Raw genomic sequence first — 16941 nt, forward strand, 5'->3', positions numbered from 1 at the left:
ACCCAGCAAGGCCTGTCAAGATTTGTCTTGGTCTCTGTGCAGCATTCCTTCCTCCAAGGTACAGGGCAGGACCCCTTCTGAAATGGGGGTCTTACAACCTACAATCAGAAAAGGTATGACAAATAACTTATTTATAGCCAGATCCAAGACACCAAGTTGGGGGAAGATTTCTGCCTTGGGGGAAAAGGAACAGGTCAAAGGAAGGCAGAAGAAGGTCAGAGAGGGAGAGAGAGAATTCTGTTCTTCGAGACCTGCTTCTGAGCCTAAAGTGCCCCCAACATTATAAACAAAAGACTAACAAGGGCTGTGGGAGTTTAAGCAAGGAACTTTGGATGAAAACGTGTGTATGTGTGTGTGTATCACGCTAGGACAGCCCCCCAGGACTAGTCAATTCCCAAAGAAAGAGGATGCCTATTGGGCAGTGTTGGACTCATTCACATACATCATCAAACCCCACCAAGAAGTGAGGAACTGGACTTCTACACATTAAAAATTACAATATTTGGTCATAGGGCTAGTGGGTGGAACTGGAACTAAGGTATGATGGAACCAAAGCTTGATCTTTTTTTTTTTTTGAGACAGTCTTGCTGTTAGCCAGGCTGGAGTGAAGTGGCGCAATCTTGGCTCACTGCAACCTCCGCCTCTCGGGTTCAAGTGATTCTCCTGCCTCAGCCTCCCGAGTAGCTGGGACTATAGGTGCGTGCCACCACGCCTGGCTAATTTTTTGTATTTTTAGTAGAGATGGGGTTTCACTGTGTTAGCCAGGATGGTCTCGATCTCCTGACCTTGTGATCCGCCCACCTCGGCCTCCCAAAGTGCTGGGATTACAGGCGTGAGCCATGGCAGCTGGCCTCCAAGCTTGATCTTCCATACTTATCAGCAAAAGGAAAACTGCCTTAAATTCAGTGTGACAAATTTTTACTATGCACTTATTTATTTTCTGAGATGGAGTCTCGCTCTGTTGCCAAGGCTGGAGTGCAGTGGCGCCATCTCAGCCCACTGCAACCTCTGCCTCCTGGGTTCAAGTGATTCTCCTTCCTCAGCCTCTTGAGTAGGTGGGACTACAGGCGCCCGCCACCACGCCAGGCTAATTTTTGTATTTTTAGTAGAGACGGGGTTTCACCATGTTGGCCAGGATGATCTCAATCTCCTGACCTCGTGATCTGCCCGCCTCAGCCTCCAAGTGCTGGGATTACAGGCGTGAGCCACCGCACCTGGCCTACTATGCATCTAATGTGAGCAAGGATTTCCTGGATTTGTCTCTGCTAGAGGCTTATGGACAGCATTTCTAGAACCGTCAGATCAAAATCTGCAACTGAGGAGTAACAGTTTGCCATCAATTCTACATGTGCATTTCAGTCTTGGGAACATATCTAGATTTAGAACTTTTTTGTTGTTTTTGACACAGGGTCTGTCTCTGTCACCGAGGCTGGAGTGCAGTGGAGCGATCTCTGCTCACTGCAACCTCCACCTCTCGGATTCAAGCGATTCTGCCTCAGTTTCCCGAGTAGCTGGGATTACAGACGTGCACCACCACGCCCAGCTAGTTTTTGTATTTTTAGTAAAGATGGGATTTCGCCACGTTGGCCAGGATGGTCTCAACTCCTGGCCTCATGTGATTCGCCCGCCTCGGCTTCCCAAAGTGTTGGGATTACAGACGTGAGCCACCGCACCCAGACAATTTAGAACTTTAAAATACAATATAGTCCAGCATCGGCCAGATCCTTGCCATCCCAGTGCTGTCCATCACTGTTCTTAGTCCTCAGCTCAGGGGCCAGAGAGGGCCTTTTATGCCATCCCTCTTTCTCTGACAGGGAGCAATCTAACTCTCCCTAGGGGAGTATGTCTTTTTTTCTTCTCAACAACTTGATGTTCTTTCACCACCTTAACAATCAAGCATTTCCTTCTCAACAACAGCTAAAGGGACCAGGAAAGGCTTACAGAAGAAAGTGAAAGATTTTTATCTCACTTCAAACAGAAATTTACTTTTAGGCTGTCACTGTCTCATCCCAGCTTATCTGAGCTAACAGGAAGCGAATGAAGGCCTGTGATTCAGCTGCAGGCAGCGGGTATGCCTGAGGTCACACTCATTTGGTCTCTTTTGCCAGGAAAAGAAAAAAAGAACCTAAGAGAACGGTCTTCACATTTTGAATGCGCGACATTGTATCTGTGAATGAAGGCAAGGGTTAACAGCTGTTTAATTGATAACTGCTCGCATCATTGGTTGCTGGCTAACAATTGGGAAATCGGAAAATGTCTTGTAGAAAAATGTAAGAAAAGTTCCAACAATATTGACTTAAATTCATGACAAGGGTGAAAACAGAAATGCTGACTCCTGCATAGGTTATCGGCTCTAATGTTCTGACTTGATATTTCCAGATGCCCAGCTCTGCGCTAATATCAACACCGTCTATTTGCTTTTTACTCTCAGGTATTCGCTCTGCAAGATTCCAGACCCTACTAAATTATTCACATAGCCCCAACCTGTCCTTCCTTGTTCCACGGTCCTAAGACAGCAAATGGTCCTAAGAGGAAAAGGGCCTCGCGCTCCCGCTCCAGGTCCACTTGGCAGTCCCCAGTTCTCCCTACTGCCGCTCCAGTGCCAGAGCCCCTCCGAAGGCGGTCGGGGACCTCCAACCACGCACAAGTCTGCAGCTCTCCCCAACTTCCCGTTCAGCTCAGTCTCCGAGGGTGCGCCAGGGCAGACACCCGGAGGAGTGGGGAGTGGCAGGGCGGGGCCGGGAGAATGCTGCCCCAGAACCCATAAATCTGGGCCCTGCCCAGGTAGGCTGGGACAGTTGGGGTGGCCTGGGCCAAGAGCCAAGGAAAGAGACCCCATCTGGCAGCCCAATTTGGCGGCAACAGGTGGCCCGGCGCCCGGGGGTCTAGGAGGGAAGTCGCTCTAGGGGCGGGCCCCGCTGCTCCGCCGCGTTCCCATTGGCCGTCAGTTTAAGGAAACTGTGACTCTGAATCCGTGTCCTTCCGCCGCAAAATTTAGTCCCCCCGAAAGGGCAACCTGCCCGCGCGTTCCGCCGCCGCCACCGCGCTTCTTCCTGAAGGTGACTGCGCCCGCGAAGACGCAGGGGGCGGGGCCCGGGTCGCCGGGAGCCGGGATTGGACAGAGGGCGGGGCGGCGGAGGGATTGCGGCGGTCCGCAGCGGGATAACCTTGAGGCTGAGGCAGCTGCTACTCGCACAGCAGCTGCACGTCCCTGGGATCCACATCTTTTCCAGTTTGCAGCGTAGCCCGAGTCGGTCAGCGCCGGAGGTGAGCGGAGCAAGAGGCTGCGCCATCCGTCCCCACCAAGGGCCCGTGCACCCGGCTAGTGCGGAATCCCGGGGCGCCGGCCGGCCCCGGGCACGCAGGCGGGGCAGCGCAGGATCCGGGGTGTCTGGGACGCGGTGGAGCTCAGAGACGGGAGAACGGCTCCTCACGCCTGGGGCCTGCACCACAGAACCAGCGCCGTTCCTTCCAGATCAGGCGGGTCCGCCGGCTGCTTTCCCGTCCCAGCCCTACCCCCTCATTCTGGTCCCATCCTCCTGCCCCAATCCTCAATGCGCCTCCATCCTTGCCTGCCTTCTCTCGGTCCCTCGTGATTGATTCTACCCTTGCCTCCCCTTTCTCCGCGCCCCCTGCTCCGTGCTCGTTTGCTCCACTTCCTCCTTAAAGTCCGGTCCTTCCACCCACTCCTCTTAAACCTGTGCGTGTCCCTTCATTCTAATGGCTTCCGTGTAACGTATTGAAACTCCGTTCTGGTTCCCCTCCCGGGTCCATCCTCCATTCATGCGCGACCGCTCTTCCCGCGCCCCAGTCCCCTCGCCGCCCCTCCCCCTGCTCGCTGGTCACGTCCGCTCTCCCGCATCCCCCTCCTCGCCTGGCTTGTCGCCTCCCTCCCTCTCTGCTCTGGTCGCGTCTGCCCACTTGCTCCGGTCTCCGAGCGCGGTCCCGCGCCCCTTTTACATCACCGCCTCCCAGCTCCCAGCAGGCTCGGGCGGTGCTGGGGCCCCTTGTCCGGGGCGGGCGGGCGGAGGGCTGGGCTGGGTGCCCCGCGCGGCGGGCGGGATGCAGCGGCCCGGGAGCAGCTGGAGGCTTACGCAACGTTGGCCTGCCCCGCTGCCGGGAGGCAGGGCGGCTGCCCCTGCGGCGCGGTGCTGTCCCATGGGACCGGGATTAGATGGGTGGCCTGCGAGGGCCTGGGAATGGCTCGGGACCCGCGAGCTTTCCCGGCCCTTGCCGGGTGGCCGCCAGGGACCACGCTCCATCTCGCCGCGGCCGGGCTGCACGTAGCGGCCGCGCCCAGGGTCCACCCCGCTTCACCGGGCGATGGCCTCGGGCCGCGTAACGGGCCGTAAAAACGTCTGCAGGCTTCGCTGGGGCCTGCCGGCCCTCGCCCGCTCCGCGCCTCTCCGGCACGTTTTTTTTTTTTTCTTTTCCTTTTTTCTTTCTTTTTTTTTTTTTAATTATCCGGCACGTTTTTTTAACAAATGCGCCCTGATTGTGGAACGCGGAGGCCGCGGGGTGGGGTGGGGGTGGGATCTGGTTACGGAGAGGGCAGGAAATCTGTGGCGTTCACTCAACGCAAACGGTGTGGGTCAAGGGCTGTTTGGGGGTCGGAGTTAGAGTCCAGAATGACTGGACGAGTCATAGCCCACCGAGCTCACAATCTTAAAATGTATCCCCCGTAATGCTGGGAATGGGGCACGAGTTTCCTGCAGTGGGAGGGAGGGGAACAGGAAGCCTCGTAAGGTCTCACCAGGTGGCAAGCACACTGGATTAGAAGATGCAGGAAAGCACTTTCCAGTCTGAAGGTCACTTAAAGACTAGTCATGGAAAGGCATCCCTGGGCTTCTTAATCTGCATACTCCAGACCCAGGGCTTGGACCTTTGCTGGTACGGGTTAAAGTGAGGCCAACAGTGAAGGTCCACGTGGAGAGAGACATCGGGAAGTTGTCAGAAAGGCTTTTAGAATCAGGTTTGACTCATTAATTTCCTGAGACTGATTGAAGAAGTTCAGCCTCTCCACCTCAGTTTCCCCTGGGAAAACTGAGAGTAACATTTTCCTCATGATGGTTGAAAGGATTCATGCCTACGTGGATGTTGCACACTCAGTTAAGTGTCTAATCTCTGGCGAAATACCCAGAAGAAAAGCCTGTGAATGAATATATTATTTTTGAGCACAATTACTTAGTCCAGAATTGAGCATAAGAGCCTTGACTCATTATCTTACTGCTGTCCGCAAACGCCTACAGCTAATCGTGGGGAATCAGGCTCTCTAACCACGTGTCTCCTGGAAGCCAGTCCCCCCAGGGATCTGGTTTAATATTGACAAAGTCACTGATGATATAACTTTCCAACTCTCTGCTTGGAGCAGATGCTCTTTGATAGCTGAGATTGGGACCTCTAGACAAAGGCAGGCAAGGAGGGGCTGAGTTAAGCCTTCGGTGTTCCCCTGTAAGTGGAATACCTCTTAACAGGGGAACATTCCAGCCCTTGATTTGCTCTCCCTGCTGGTGAGATTAGGATTGGAGCCAGGATCAGTAACCCCCAGTTGGCCATTTTGAGGGCGTGGCTACTCCCGAGGCCACAGAGGAGATAGAGGTCAGGACTCCCCTGCTGCAGCATTGTTAGCAAATAATTTGCCCTTTGGTGGCCTGAGGTGCTGTGGGGGCAGGAGTGGGCTGTCTTGTGGGGAAGGGAAATGTAAGGCATCACCAAATCTGTGGGGGAGTGGGGCTCTGTGGGGAAGATGACTCAACCTTTCAATTATTCTGCTTTTGAGAGAATTATCGTCGCTGGGTGAGTGGGGAAACTACGTAGTGGTTCTTGCAGGCTTAAAAAGTCCCTTCTCCCCTTTCAGTGAAGCATGCATTTCCCCTAATTTAAAATGCCTCAACTTCGGAGCTTGTGGTGAGCCGAGATCGCGCCACTGCACTCCAGCCTGGGCGACAGAGCTAGATTCCGTCTCAAAAAAAAAAAAAAAAAGTGCCTCAACTAAGTGAAAAATGATTGGTCCGGGTCACCTGGTTCTCTGTACTACCTTAAGAGTTTAGGTGCAGAGTGGCAGAGCCCGGTGCCCAGCTAATGCAGTCTGTGCAGCTTCATTCCTGGCCCTTTTGTAGCGGGCACAGCAGCCTCTCCTGGGACATGATTAATGATGACTTAAAGAAGGTTCTTGAACTCATTTCTCAGTTACTGACTTGAGCCAAAATGTATGGATGTTAGTCTCCTGTCTAGCACAGCTGCTTTCATTGTAAGCATTGCGTTAGAAATAATGTATTCATATTTTAGCAAAGAGCATCATTAGCTCTTTAAGAACTGTACCCCCAGTGACTTAGCAAATTTGGTGGCTGTGACTCTAAACAGCTAGCACTTTATGGGAGTTGCTTCTGTGCCTTGAATGTTGTGACACTGATGTGGGGTCACAGGAAAAACCATTTTATTTCTTAAAGCTGTTTATTTCTTAATATTGAAGCAATGGAAGAAATGAGGAAATGGCCATGGGCAGGAAGATAGAAAAAAATGCAGCACTTACATTACAAACTCACTTTACTTGGGTTTTAGTTTATTTTAAAGCTTCGGGTTTTTTTTTTTTTTTTTTTTTTTTTTTTTTTTTTTTTTGGTTTTTTTTTTTGAGACAGTTTTGCTCTTGTTGCTCAGTCTGGAGTGCAATGGTGCGATCTTGGCTCACTGCAACCTCCGCCTCCTGGGTTCAAGCGATTCTCCTGCCTCAACCTCCTGAAGTAGCTGGAATTACAGGCACCTGCCACCACACCCAGCTAATATTTTTGTATTTTTAGTAGAGATGGGGTTTCACCATGTTGGCCAGGCTGGTCTTGAACTCCTGACTTAGGTGATCCACTGGCCTCAGCCTCCCAAAGTGCTGGGATTACGGGCATGAGCCACCACGCCTGGCCTGCTTCAGCTTTTATGAAGGCAAATCGGGATGTGTTATCTTGGCCAAGAGCTAAGACTGAGACCAGAGTACAGGAAAATGACTCATTTGACATTACCCTTCTTTCTGAATCACTCCAAAAGCCCACAGTCAAATCCCAATTTGACTGGTATACCACAAGAATGCGTTTGCCCCTGTGAGCAGAGTTTTAGTGCAACTTCGAGGGTCTTTGTGAGATTGGTTTATTTGGTATGAGGTCTTAAGGATTTTAAGTTGTCCTTTTAAGCATCAGTTCTGATACAGATGGGAATAGAGCTAGACAACCAGATATATTAAGACCATTTGTGATACCACCTTACTTTTGGGGAGCTTGCATTTTTTACCAAGGGGCAGACTGAATAATTGAGTAATTTGAATACTTGGGGCTTTGTTAAAGAAGCTGTTGGGGGAAGGTGAGCCTGGGTGAGTGGTGGGAGAGTGGTGTGCAGCATCTGCTGGGTCTTCCGGCCTCTTGGTATGACTGCTCAGCTCAGGAGTTGGGGGCTTTAGGGCCCCCACCACCCAGTGCGGTGAAGCCCCGCCCCTGCAGTGGTTTGTGCTTGTCTGCACGTAGGAGGGAACAAGCCAGCTGCAGTACCTTCAGTGGCCTCTGAGACTCACCTCCCCCACTTCTGTCCATAGACAAAGCTCCTGGGGAGCTCTAAGCCTCTTTTCTCATGCCAGTAAGTAGTCTTGGAAGCAGGCTGGGGCTGCGGTGGGAGAGATGCCAAGACCAGTTATTCAAGGGCAGTGAGGTTGCCAGTCCTAGCATTTCAGACTGTGGACCAGCACAGCTGCTGGCTGAACACTGCAGTCAAGATTCTCTGAAGGGAGTCCTATCCCTTCCAAACATCTTCAGTTTACTTACAGATAATGTTTCTTCATATTTTATTTTATTTTTTTGAGATGGAGTCTTGCACTGTAACCCAGGGTAGAGTGCAGTGGCACGCTCTCAGCTCACTGCAAGCTCCGCCTCCTGGGTTCACGCCATTCTCCTGCCTCAGCCTCCTGAGTAGCTGGGACTATAGGCACCCACCACCACGCCAGGCTAATTTTTTTGTATTTTTTTAGTAGAGACGGGGTTTCACCATGTTAGCCAGGATGGTCTTGGTCTGCTGACCTTGTGATTCGCCTGTATTGGCCTCCCAAAGTGCTGGGTGAGCCACTGCGCCCGGCCATGTTTCTTCAGTTTTAAACAACTGATGTCTCCCTTGGCAATGAATGAAAAAGAACTGCTCATCAGTGGAATCAGTCAGGGCACATAAGACCCACTGTGTCCACCATGCCATTTCAGAGGAGATTCAATTGAGTTAAGCAGGGAAATAGAGATGTCGTAAACGTTGAAACTATCTCGGTATCCCTCTTTGGTTATTAACATTAGATGAGCAGAAAAACAAATGTCACCCATCAGATGGGCAAACAAAAAGTCTGGCAGTACCAAGTATGGAAAAAGGTGTGGAAGGCAGCAACTCAACGTTGATTGATACAGCCACTTTGGAGAGCAATTCAGCCATATTTAGTAAAAATAGAAATGAACATACCCCATGACCTAAGACTTCAATTTCTGGATATATAGAAACTCATACAGTACAGGGAGACATATTCTACAAGAGTAAAGTATTGATTAATAGAGGAAAACTAGTTTAATGGGGAGGGGGAGGGGGCACCAGTAAGGGAGTCCATAAATAAAATGGTCTGTTGTACAGTGGACTAGTGTAACAGTTCAAATGAATCAGCTAGATCCATATACCCACTGGATGGATCTTAAATGTGCTGCTGAGTGAAAAACAAGTTACTCAGTGATATATACAGTGTACCACTTAGGGCATTAAGAAAACCACAATATTATAGGGTTTTATTCAGTATAGATATAGATACACTGTACATAGACTTAAGTGAACTGGAAGGATACAGAGTTCATGACAGTGATTGGGTGTCAAAATGCATGATGTGGCTGGGTGCAGTGGCTCACGCCTGTAATCTCAATACTTTGGGAGGCTGATGCAGGAGGGTCACTTGAGGCCAGGAGATCGAGACCAGCCTGGGCAACATCACAAGATTCCCATCTCTATTTAAATAAATAAAATAGAAAAAAAAGTTCATGATGGAGGTGGAAAGGGTTGGAGGAGCTTGGGGATGGAGAAAAAATGAACTGTATAAAATTATAATTTTTTTTTTATTTTTAGAAAGTAAAGAGGGCCAGGCGCAGTGGCTGACGCCTGTAATCCCAGCACTTTGGGAGGCTGAAGCGGGCGGACCACGAGGTCAGGAGATTGAGACCATCCTGGCTAACACGGTGAAACCCCGTCTGTACTAAAAATACACACACACACACAAATTAGCCAGGCGTGGTGGCAGGCGCCTGTAGTCCCAGCTACTCGGGAGGCTGAGGCAGGAGAACGGTGTGAACCTGGGAGGTGGAGCTTGCAGTGAGCTGAGATCGTGCCACTGCACTCCAGCCTGGGCAACAGAGTGAGATTCCATCTCAACAAAAAAAATTAAAAAGAAGAAGAAGAAAGTAAATACAGCTCAGCCTTTATTTGTGGTTTTTTTTTTTTTTTTCCTCTTTTTTTTCTGAGACAGAGTTTTTCACTCTGTTGCACAGGCTGGAGTGCGGTGGTGCGATCTCTGTTCACTGCAATCTGCGCTTCTTGGATTCAAGCAACTCTGTGCCTCAGCCACCCAAGTAGCTGGGATTACAGGTGCGCACCAGGCTAATTTTTGTATGTTTAGTAGTGACAGTGTTTCGCCATATTAGCCAGGCTGGTCTCGAACTCCTAGTACCAAGTGATCTGCCTGCCTCAGCCTTTCAAACTGTTGGGATTACAGGCGTGAGCCACCACAGCCAGCCATGGCTCAGTGTTAATGGTCAGTTCTGGGTGGTAGAGATGCAGATATTAAAGCTTTTTTTTTCTTTAATTCATAACAAAATAGAAGCAAACCTATAAAGGCTATTGTAGGAAGACCAGTCATACTAACTAGTTCAGTGCTCTTGGAGAGTTGGCACTGCCTTTCCTCCTTTATTGCCCCAACTAGAATGCAGGGCAGCCCTTCCTTTAAATGCTGAGCCAGTGCCTCACTTTGCTGAGGCCATAACCCACCTGAGTTGCACTTAAGAGGACCCTAAATCAGGGTTCCAGGTCCCTTGCTGGTTCTAGAGTGTGGATATCATACCCAGAAACACCACCCTACTTTTAATCCTAGTAAGGAGGCACCATGTCCCAAGGCAACTAACGCTTCCCCCAAACCACCTCCTTCAGGCTGAAACCAGTTGTCTGCACTGAGGAGCTGGGATGGAACCAGGAAATACTCGGCATCTGAGGATATTGAGGGTTCTCTGACTTAGGACTTCTTCACCTGAAGTTGAGTGGTCTTTTGGGGAAGTAGGCCCGTTTAGCATCAGCTGCTCTTCCCTATTCCACACTGTAGCTGGAAATAGGACCTTAGGTTCCTGTTGACAAGTCATTTACTTTTAGCCCTGAAGAAATAAAAGAGCCAAGTTTTTTTTTTTTTTTTTTTTTTAAGCAAGGGAATTTTACTAGAACCTACAAGTGGGCTCATTTTGTTCTGTGTAGCTTGGTAACACCATACTGCTTTCTGCTGTGGGGCCTGCTGGGGTTAAAGTGTGGGCTTCAGACCCAGGTCTCTTATCTAGAAGATATCTTATCTTCTGTATCCTGTACCCATATGCAAATATGCTGTTGTCATTACCCTTAACTGTATATGAAGATGAACAGTGCCTACTCCAGACCTTACTAGGTTCTGCTGGCCTATCACCCATTTTGATCATGTTGCTGGCCTAGTTTGATTAGGGCAAATCTTAGAAATTCCATTTCCGTTGTTGAGGAAGAGAGCTAGAGAGCAGGCTGATCCGAATGCCAGAATATCATGATGCATACTTTCTAATGGATGCTGGTGTTCTGAACAGTTGATGATTCAAAGATCTTCATTATGTCTTGAAGATGTAGGTAGCAAACTGACGTCACAGCAAGGAACGCAATCTTGTGTACCTACTGGCAATGTTGGAGAGAGAAAGCATCAGGTGCCACCATTTTACAGTTGATATGTGTGAGGTTGGTATCGGAGCATAATTGGTACAAAGTAAAAATGACTTAGGCAGATGCAGACTCACGGGCCAGGCTGGTTTATTAGGGCAGAATGATTTGGTCCTTTGTGAAAGAATTGGTGGAGTGAAGCGTGAATCTTTCCCAGCGCAACCCAACAACAGTCCTGGCCCTAAGAAGTGGAGCATGGGAGCTGGGTGTGGTTCGTGCCCGTAGTCCCAGCTACTTGGGATGCTGAGGCTGGAGGATCGTTTGAGGGTGCAGTGAGCTATAATAATAATGTAATGTAATATAATCATACCACTGCACTCCAGCCTGGGTGACAGTGAAAGCCTGTCTCAAAAAAAAAAAAAAAAAGGTTGGAGTGGGGAGTGTTGGGTATTTTTTATGATTTTTGTCTCCTGGTTTCTGAAGAATGGCCGAAAAATTGTGTCTGACACAAAGGAAACTAATATAAAGAGCCAGGAGCTGTCTGAGATGAGAAAGGAAAGGGAGAATAGGGCACCTGGAGCTGAGCTGTGATTGTGCCTGTTCCAACCTGTAACTCCAGACTAAGGCCTCTTAGAGATGGTGTCTCCTTTCTCACAGAGGAGACATGGCTCTGAGGAAGATCTTACTGCAGGGGCTTGGGCTCAAGAATAAGGCTCCTGGACCTGGGCACAGTGTGTGCTGCTATCAGTGGATACGCCAGGCTTCCACTGCTGGCTGGAGGTTGGCTCTGCATGTCTGTGCCTTCCTAGGAGGAGGATGCAATAGTGAGTCAGACTGGCATGAGTGGGGCCACATGTCCTGGCAGGCACTGTCCGGGCAACTGGCATGAGGGAGAGGAGTCTTTCCCAGAAGCCCGCCCTGAGAAACCAAGACTGGGCTGCTTTCCTGGAGCCAAGGGAGAGTCCAGTGAGTGTTTTACATACAACTCTAGGTAGGTGGTTGGTTGGATGGGCAGCTTGTGCTGGGAAGAGGATTTTGGAGAAAGCGGGAGAGCTCTGGCCCTCCCTGCAAGGGAGGCTTCAGGTCAGAGCCTGAGGAAAGACCTGGGCTTGAGGTATGGGGTCTCTGGCTCAAAGAGAGCATTAAGGATGCATGAGATTGAAGTCTAGATGAACTTGCTGATAGGCAAGCTTTTTTTTTTGACTGCTAGTGTGTAAATCCACTATAGAAATTTTCATTTGTCATTTTTGTACTTATTGGCAAAAAATTAGAGCTTATAGGCATCAGATTTAATTTGAGATAGTTAAAATAGGGTTTGTGTTTGAGGCCAATATAATTTTATCTGCTAATGGCATCTTCTGGACTTGGAGGCAGCCCTTCTGTACCAGAACATTATCACAAAGCTTTTACTGTAAAGCTTGAGAACAGACTAGTTTGCTGGATTTGGGCATGTAACTAACAGATTTGAGGCATGGGATTATCCTATGGACTTTTTTTTTTTTTGCTTTGAGGTTCTGAATGTATTAAGGTTGACCACCTTAAGCCATTGAAACTCTCCTATAATACATTTGTGATGTAGGGCCTAAGACATGTTTGTTTGTTTGTTTGTTTGTTTGTTTTGAGACATGTATCTTTACTACCTTTTAAAAGCAGATTATTCTTGAAGTGCATAGAGCAGCAATTGATTAATGGAATTGGGATCTTCACATTTCATTTACTTCCTCCCAACAATTTTATAGGATGCATATACATATTTCCAAGAAAGGTATACGTAATTTCTTTTTTTTTTTTTTTTTTTTTTTTGAGACGGAGTCTCGCTCCGTCGCCGGGGCTGGAGTGCAGTGGCCGGATCTCAGCTCACTGCAAGCTCCGCCTCCCGGGTTCCCGCCATTCTCCTGCCTCAGCCTCCCGAGTAGCTGGGATTACAGGCACCCGCCACCTCGCCCGGCTAGTTTTTTGTATTTTTTAGTAGAGACGGGGTTTCACCGTGTTAGCCAGGATGGTCTCGATCTTCTGACCTCGTGATCCGCCCGTCTCGGCCTCCCAAAGTGCTGGGATTACAGGCTTGAGCCACCGCGCCCGGCCCGTAATTTCTTACTATAAAGAATATTTTTATTTTTATATCAGTAAATTTGTTAATAAAGAGGAATTGTTGTTGTTGTTGTTGTAATCCTACCACCCCAATGACACCCTATTAAAATGTCAGTGTATTTCCTCCCAGGTCTTTCAGGTATGTTTAATTTGGTGTCCCTTCCCCACTCCCAAAAGGGGAGGGACCAGGTTATTGTATAGAATAGTGGAATGTTAGTAAATCACATGTTTAAAGAGACGTAACAGCTGAATCTGTAGAGCAGCTGCCACCTGGATACCTGGTTATTAAGGTAATTTTTCCATTACCCCAAAGAGCTTTAGTTACACTCAGCTTTTACCTTAATCCTTGTACAGCTCTCCAGGGCACACTTTATTCAGCTCTGAGCGGTCTTTGCAAGTGAGGCCAAGGAGCCAACCTGAGCCAAAAGGAGAGCATTATGTCACCGGAAGCCCAAGCCCAGGGAACCAAAGGTATGACCTGATATTCAGTGGCCCCAGCCAGGTCTTTACAAGAAGACCCTGATGTCTCAGGTCTAAGAAGAGCCAGCTGATGGTTTTTAAAAAGAGTGGAATTAGTTACTCTGACCCACTTATTCAGATCTTATTTTGTTCACAATATAGTCCCCAGATTGTAGGCCCATTAGAGGCCACAGCAAGGCCTTTGGGTTCCTATTGGCCTGCTATGCCATCTCTCAGTAATGTTCCCTTAACAGCCAGACTTCCCTAAGCCCAGCTGGGAGCTCTGAAGGTATGCGAGCCCTCCCTAAACCATGAATGTAGGGAGAGGGACCAGGGCTCCCCAGGCTTTCCTGTCAGTAATGCAGAAGTTCCTCAGATTTAGGGACGGGGGAGCAGAGGCATAACTTTGATTCTGACAAAGAGGCATTCAGAGAGACTGAAAGGTCATTTAACAAACACTAGAATGCTTCCACTTACTAGGTGCTAGGAGATACAAAACCATATAGGTCCTGGAAGAGAGGATACATAGTAGATATTAGGGGCTTAGGAAATACAATTGAAATGAAGGGTGCATTTGCCACGTTGAATAGTTAGTTGGTATCTTATTTCCCCATTTTAAAAGTTTTAGAATCTGTGGTTGAGGACTTGTGGCCATCAGTTTTCCATAGCCAACAGACTGTTCACTATTGCCTTCAGAGCTCTTTGGACCTTAACAGGCCTTCTTTGGAGATGGCAGACATGGGTTTAGATGCATACTCTGCTGGAGCCACCCAGAGAGTCCACAAAGTCAGGGATGGAACAGGGTAAAGGAGTAAGGGTCATATGTGTGAGATGCCTTGATTTGGAACTTTGAGATTTAGGAAGAGATGGGGAAGGGCTAAAGAGGGACTTGTTTCTGAGCCTTGCTTGGCTGAAGCATTTAGGCTCAAGCGTTTCAGAAAGAATAGCCCTTGGTCTGAGAACTCAAGGAAGCAACTTTCTGATGAGAAATGTAGCAAGCTTCTGGTTCACATCCTTACCTGATAGTTCTTCACACACTGCCTGGAAGCTTTTCCTGAGTCTTTGTCTCTAATCAGCTAACTAACAGGCTGAGTGAGTTTAGTTGTAAGTCATTAATGAAGAAAGCAAAGGTCGGGGCCATTGTCAGGATTGTGACCTGGGCTAGTTAATTACCTGGAACTGATGGTCTGTGTTACAGAGTGGTGGTATACTTGTCAGGCTTAGAAAAGAAAACAGGATGTGTATCAAAAATCTTTTGGGGAAAAGATTTGACCAGCAACTTTAATTTCTCTGTGTTGCAGCTATCCTGTTAATGTAGTTGTGATAATTTTAAAATTATACCAGTGCCCTTATGTTATCCTTGCTTTGCAAATTGCAAATTGCTTTACGTGTCCTAACGTCCTTCTGGCCAACAGTAGATGTGGTTTTAGGTTTAGACTCCTGGGATGGAAGCTTTTGCATTCAGGGGAATGACTTTGGGTTTCGGTGAGGATTGTAAAGAGGCAATGTGGGTGCCCCACGACAAAGCAGCTATTTGTAGCTTTGTGACAACTTGACATACAGAGATCTAGGCTTATCTAGGCACTAAGCTAGGAGTCAGTTGTTTGTATCACTGGAAGATTGGTTATAACTTCCTTCGTTGGAAGCTCCTTCATTACATGTTAAACGATGTTATTTATAGATAGGGTGGTGGGAAAGCTGTCTAAGTAGATGTCAGCCCAGTGTAAGAGAGACCTGCTTACTGTGGGTGCTTGGGACTGTGAGCAGTGGGTAGGAGGTTTTAACTTGTTCAGTAAGGTCCATTTCCATTGTTCACCATCTTGTGAACCCTTTGTCTAACATGAGGAGCAACCACATAACCACAGCATGTCTGGCTTCCCTGTGGCTTGTGTACAAAGCGTGCTTATTGAGTTAATGTATGAGCAGGAGACAGCCTCCTGTGATAAATGGTATATTAACCACTTCTCAGTCTTACCACTCTCTTTCAATTTGTCTGGACCCAGGACCTCAGCAGCCATGTCGAAGCCCCATAGTGAAGCCGGGACTGCCTTCATTCAGACCCAGCAGCTGCATGCAGCCATGGCTGACACATTCCTGGAGCACATGTGCCGCCTGGACATTGACTCACCACCCATCACAGCCCGGAACACTGGCATCATCTGTACCATTGGTGAGTGGGTGTGCCTCTTCCCCAAAAAAAGGGCTTCATGGGCAGTGACGCTTTCTGTCCTGAAAAGACTTAACTAAATGTCCCAACAAACCTAGGTGCTACATGGGATGCTACACAGATTCTTATAAAAGGACTCAGGTCATAGGAAGTTGTAGTAAAGAATTAGTATGTGCACAGCATGGCAAATATAGTTAATAAGAGAGTATTAGACATTTCAAAATTGCTAAGATGGCCAGGTATGGTGGCTCCTAGCACTTTGGGAGGCCAAGGTGGGAGGATTGTCTGAGGCTAGAAATTTGAGACCAGCCTGAGCAACTTAGACCCTGTCTTTCCAAAAAGTAAAAACAAAAGAAAAAAAAAAAATTAGCTGGGCATGGTGGCATACACCTGTAGTTCTGACTACATGGGAGGCTGAGGAAAAGATCACTTGAGTCCAGGAGATTGAAGTTGCAGTGAGCCATGATCACACCACTGCACTCTAGTCTGGGAAACAGAGCGAGATCCTGTCTTAAGAAAAAAAAAAATTGGCCAGGCGCGGTGGCTCAAGCCTGTAATCCCAGCACTTTGGGAGGCCGAGATGGGTGGATCACGAGGTCAGGAGATCAAGACCATCCTGGCTAACATGGTGAAACCCCGTCTCTATTAAAAAATACAAAAAACTAGCTGGGCGAGGTGGCGGGCGCCTGTAGTCCCAGCTACTTGGGAGGCTGAGGCAGGAGAATGGCGTACACCCGGGAGGCGGAGCTTGCAGTGAGCTGAGATCCGGCCACTGCACTCCAGCCTGGGCCACAGAGTGAGACTCCGTCTCAAAAAAAAAAAAAAAAAAAAAAAAAAAATGTGTGGGTGTGGTGGCACATGCCTATAATCCCAGCACTTTGGGAGGCTGAGGCGGGTGGATCACCTGAGGTCAGGAGAACCAGCCTGGCCAACATAGTGAAATCTTGTCTCTACTAAAAATAAAAAAAAATAGCTGGGCGTGGTGGCGGGTGTCTATAATCCCAGCTACTTGGGAGGCTGAGGCAGGAGAATTGCTTGAAGCTGGGAGGCGGAGGTTGCAGTGAACTGAGACCTGACCATTGCACTCCAGCCTTGGCAACAAAAATGAAACTCTGTCTCAAAAAAAAAGAAAGAAAAAAGAAAAAAACATTGCTAAGAGTAAATTTCGGCCGGGCGCGGTGGCTCAAGCCTGTAATCCCAGCACTTTGGGAGGCCGAGACGGGCGGATCACGAGGTCAGGAGATCGAGACCATCCTGGCTAACACGGTGAAACCCCGTCTCTACTAAAAACTACAAAA

At 48.5% G+C, this 16941-nt stretch overlaps 1 protein-coding gene across 3 annotated transcripts in view; it reads left to right on the forward strand.

Annotated features, from left to right (window-relative positions):
• Positions 1 to 2656: 2656 nt before the first annotated feature.
• PKM (pyruvate kinase M1/2) overlaps positions 2657 to 16941 on the forward strand; it is a 34351-nt gene continuing 20066 nt past the window's right edge. For 2 of the 3 annotated variants that reach the window (XM_010364801.2, XM_010364800.2), the window contains exons 1-2: positions 2997 to 3267; positions 15480 to 15646. In XM_010364801.2, the coding sequence (XP_010363103.2) occupies positions 15493 to 15646 (154 nt within the window). In that variant the 5' untranslated portion in view covers positions 2997 to 3267; positions 15480 to 15492. Of the gene's footprint in view, positions 3268 to 15479; positions 15647 to 16941 lie in introns of all 3 variants that reach the window. The other variant, XM_030931316.1, reaches the window with a different exon arrangement.

The sequence above is a fragment of the Rhinopithecus roxellana genome, chromosome 5 (assembly GCF_007565055.1).
Source record: "Rhinopithecus roxellana isolate Shanxi Qingling chromosome 5, ASM756505v1, whole genome shotgun sequence".
Taxonomy (NCBI): Eukaryota; Metazoa; Chordata; class Mammalia; order Primates; family Cercopithecidae; genus Rhinopithecus; species Rhinopithecus roxellana.